Consider the following 4331-nt stretch of genomic DNA (forward strand, 5'->3'; position numbering starts at 1 on the left):
TGCTGCATTAAGATGGGCTACTGCAGAATGTATACGACAAGAACTTGAACCTTCATCAGCAAATCAAAGACGTCTATTAGGTATATATTTAATTTAAAATTTTAAATAAAAAAATTATAATATAATATAATATATAATATTATTATATATTATAATGTTTTTTTTTTATTCTAGGATCTGCTTTGTATTTAATTAGACTTCCTGCTATGAATTTAGAAGAATTTGCTAATAGTGCTGCCCAAACTGGAATTTTAACACAACAAGAAACAATTGATGTCTTCTTACATTTTACTGCTAGTAATAAACCTCAACTTTGTTTTTCTATTAAACCCCGACAAGGTTTAAAAACTCAAGTAAATATCATAAAATAAAATCATTTATTTAAATTTAATATGAAGTAATCATTCTATCATATATTTGTTTTATCATTCTATTGCAGGTATGTCATAGGTTTCAGTCATGTGCATATAGATCAAATCAATGGCGTTATAGAGGCAGATGTGATTCTATCCAATTTAGCGTTGACAAAAGGATATTTGTTGTTGGTTTTGGACTATATGGAAGCTCGTCTGGTGCTGCAGATTATAATGTTCGCATTGAACTTAAAAGATTGGGATGTGTTTTGTCTGAAAATAGTACGAAATTTTTTTCTGATGGTTCGAGTAGTACTTTTCATGTATACTTTGAGAATCCAATTCAAATAGAACCAGAATGCTTTTATACAGCTAGTGTAATATTAGATGGAGGAGAATTGAGTTATTTTGGTCAAGAAGGCATGTCAGAAATAACAGTTGGTAATGTAAACTTTCAATTTCAATGTAGTTCGGAAAGTACGAATGGTACTGGTGTACAGGGCGGACAAATACCCGAATTAATTTTTTATGGACCGCCAATAGATGACTGATGGAAATTTATTACAGAAATAATGGTTTAACTGATGGTCTCTAAAAACATGTACCTTAACATTGTTCAATATTTTATATAATTGTTAATTTGCGTATAATTTTTAAATCAATGACGAATTTTGTATAATAGAGACACTCTTAAATATCAAATATTTATATTTTAAATTTAATATAGAATCCTAATATGTGAATAATTCATAAAAAAAAGTTAATAATTTTTTTATTATAATTTTATATCTCTTGTTATTGTTTATCTAATATTTAAAAAATAATAATTTCTTTACTTATATTAAATTTTTTGTTTTATAATACATTAAATGCAAAATATAAATGATTTCTTAAAAACTTATTTTTATAAAACAAAAATAAAATATAATACATAAAATAATATTTATTTATACATCAAAACTAATAATAAAACTAAAAAGTATAAAAGATATTGTTTGGTAATTAATAAAATAAATATATTTAAATTAAAATTAAATTTTTTAAATTAATATTTTTTATAGAAAAGAGTGTGTCTATTACTATTTTTACATATTCACGTGTTTTTTAGTTTATTTTTTTTTTTTTTTTCGAAAAAAATTGTTTTTCGCATAATAAATATTTGATGCATTATTTGTAAATATACAACTGAAGAATATAAAATATTTGTTAGATAACATAGAAAAAAAAATGTAAAGATGATCTTTAAATTAATAGAAAATAATTGAGAAAGTTAATAAGTGCTATTTAAAAGGATTTACTATCTTAAAATTATTGTTAATAATGATATAAAAAAATATATAAAGGATTAATTAATTTTTGAATCTATATTGTTATCATAATTAATTTTCAATTGAAAAAATATACATATGATAACTTTCTTTTTAAAATTATTTAAAAATAATTTAAAATGAACAATGTAGAGCGTCATTTTATGAAAGAAGATTATATTGTTTTTACTTTTATTCGATGTATTCGCGTATTTTAGAACATGCCACAATTAATGAAAAATAATTTTAATCTATGTATAATATAATATTATGATTGAAACTGCCTATGAACAATAATATTTGTTTTCTATTTAATCATTATTTTATTTTTTATATTATATCAATAAGGAAAAAAGAAAATATATATTTTATTTTTCTTTTCAACTTCTTAAGTATTAATATATTGCAAAAGATGATTATTAAATTATTGAAAGAAATATTTAAGCATAGATCCTTAAAATAAAATAGCATTTTTATATACAATAAAGATCACAATATTTCATATAAACATTTTAAGATATTTCAAACATATTTATATAATTTTATAATTTAATCTTAATTAATCTAAATAATCTAGGTAAAAAATAGAAAAAAAATTCTACTATAATTTCAAGATAAAATATATACATATATATAAGTAATTATATTATAACTATAATTATCATTTTTTTTTTAAAGTAAACATTATATTACAATAATGCCATAGAATCTGGCATCAAATACAGAATAATAATTACTATTTAAAAAAGTACAATGAATTGCAATATTTCAATAATAATAAAATGTACAAAATAATGCCTTCCTATTGTTAGCATGATTGGCAAGTGCCAAAAAAAAAAAAAATAATAAATAAATTTTGAATATAAATTAGTTTAAGATTGGCATTTAAAAAAAAATGAATATCAATTATATGTTTTAAAATAATACTAAAATGTTCAAGTAAATAGTTAATTTAAATTTAAATTATGCTAATTTATTATTAATAAAGTAAAATATTTAGTTTCATTTTTTTAATTTAAATTTTTTAATGCTATTTAAAATTTCATTATTTAATATTATATATTAAATATTAAGGTAATTGAAATTATACATATAGATACATTCATATTATAAAATTTCTATATAAGCAATAAATCTAAATAAATATCAGAATCTTATATAAATAATTACTAAAAATAGTGATCTTATATTAATAGTGATCTATATATAGTGATCTTGTATACTTATATATATCATAAAGTACTTTAATACTTTTGAATTACTATTATAATAGAATTGACTGATATATTACATTATTTTTAAATAAACTGAAAACAAAACAAATATTGAAAACAATTTTAATATTGATCAAATTTTTAAATTTTTTTAAATTTAAAAATTTAAATTAAATTTTAATTTAATATAATATAAAATGATAATATGCATAAGAAATTATTTGTTTAATTTTATTATTTTAAAAATTAACAAATGTAATATTAATTAATATTTGTTAAAAATAATTTATAAAAATTTATATTTGAAAAATAAAGCAAATTAATTTAATTATCCTAAATCAAATTTTATTTTAAAAAATTTTTTTATTTTATAAAAAAAATATAAAAATTTATATGTAACTTTAAGAATTTTAAATTGTTTAGTTTTAATTATTATGTATTTATTTATTATGTATTTATAATATAACATATCAATTTAAATTCAGTAATAAAATTAAAAAATCATAAAATTTTCATCAAAAAATTATAATTTTAACTAGTAAAATTTCATGAAAAATAATTATACAAATATCTTAATAATCTTATAAATCAAATTCTTAATAATCTATATAAGATTATTAAAAAATAAAAATAGATATTATAAAAATTTAAATCTTTTTTATATCGATTTTTCTAAATTATTTTATCATTATTTTATTGCACTAGATATGAAATATCACTACAAAATGTATTTAATGCATTTAATGTAAAAAATAAAATAATATTGAAAGATTTTTATTTTTATAAAATAATATTCTATTTTTGAGTCATAGCAAAAAGAAAAATAAAAAAAGTTTGTATCATGCAAATTTATAAAATGCTCACCTACTGAAGGTATATTGATGCAAAGAGCTTGTGTAAACTTTAGATATGTACGTCCCAATTCATGAACACAAATTTGAAGAACATCACTGATGTCAATAAGCATATCTAATTACTTAGTTAAGTATAAATCTAATTTTAAAAGTTATCATATTTAAAAAAAATAGAAATTATATATTAAGATTTCATATATATATAAAATACATATATATATATATATAAAAGATTTCATATTAAACCAAATATTTTATATTTAAAAATAGATATAAATTAACAAAAATAAATTTTAAAAATATATTTATAAGATTTTATTTTTCTTTTTAAAATTTAAAGGATACGTGCAGTGCCTTCTGTACGACAAGTAATATAAACACAAGCTGCATGATTATGTGCTTGTTTCCTTCCACGAGTTAATTGTCGATTCAATGCCATTTTATAAAAATTCATAGATGTATCAATACAATGTTGGTTTAATCTATTAAAAAAATAGAATATACAGGATATATAATATTTTATGAATTATATAAAAAGAATAATAAATAATTTAAATATAATAATATTCTTATAAAAAATTTAATATTCTAAGAAAAAATTTA

At 17.9% G+C, this 4331-nt stretch overlaps 2 protein-coding genes across 3 annotated transcripts in view; one reads left to right on the plus strand and one right to left on the minus strand.

The window, feature by feature from the left end:
- LOC102675545 (BTB/POZ domain-containing protein 6) overlaps window positions 1-1058 on the plus strand; it is a 5458-nt gene extending 4400 nt beyond the window's left edge. Inside the window, exons 6-8 of the mRNA XM_006612005.2 lie at window positions 1-80; window positions 175-353; window positions 440-1058. The exon at window positions 1-80 is cut by the window's left edge and continues 6 nt beyond it. Of these exons, the coding sequence (XP_006612068.1) occupies window positions 1-80; window positions 175-353; window positions 440-904 (724 nt within the window). The 3' untranslated portion in view covers window positions 905-1058. The remainder of the gene's footprint in view (window positions 81-174; window positions 354-439) is intronic.
- The window catches only part of LOC102675683 (transcription factor IIIB 90 kDa subunit), a 13027-nt gene that overhangs the window by 7310 nt on the left and 1386 nt on the right, over window positions 1-4331 (minus strand). For both annotated transcript variants that reach the window (XM_006612007.2, XM_006612006.2), the window contains exons 4-5: window positions 4074-4210; window positions 3739-3843 (exon numbers count right to left, since the gene is read on the minus strand). In XM_006612007.2, the coding sequence (XP_006612070.1) occupies window positions 3739-3843; window positions 4074-4210 (242 nt within the window). The remainder of the gene's footprint in view (window positions 1-3738; window positions 3844-4073; window positions 4211-4331) is intronic.

This window comes from Apis dorsata, unplaced genomic scaffold, assembly GCF_000469605.1.
Source record: "Apis dorsata unplaced genomic scaffold, Apis dorsata 1.3 scaffold_97, whole genome shotgun sequence".
Lineage (NCBI taxonomy): Eukaryota > Metazoa > Arthropoda > Insecta > Hymenoptera > Apidae > Apis > Apis dorsata.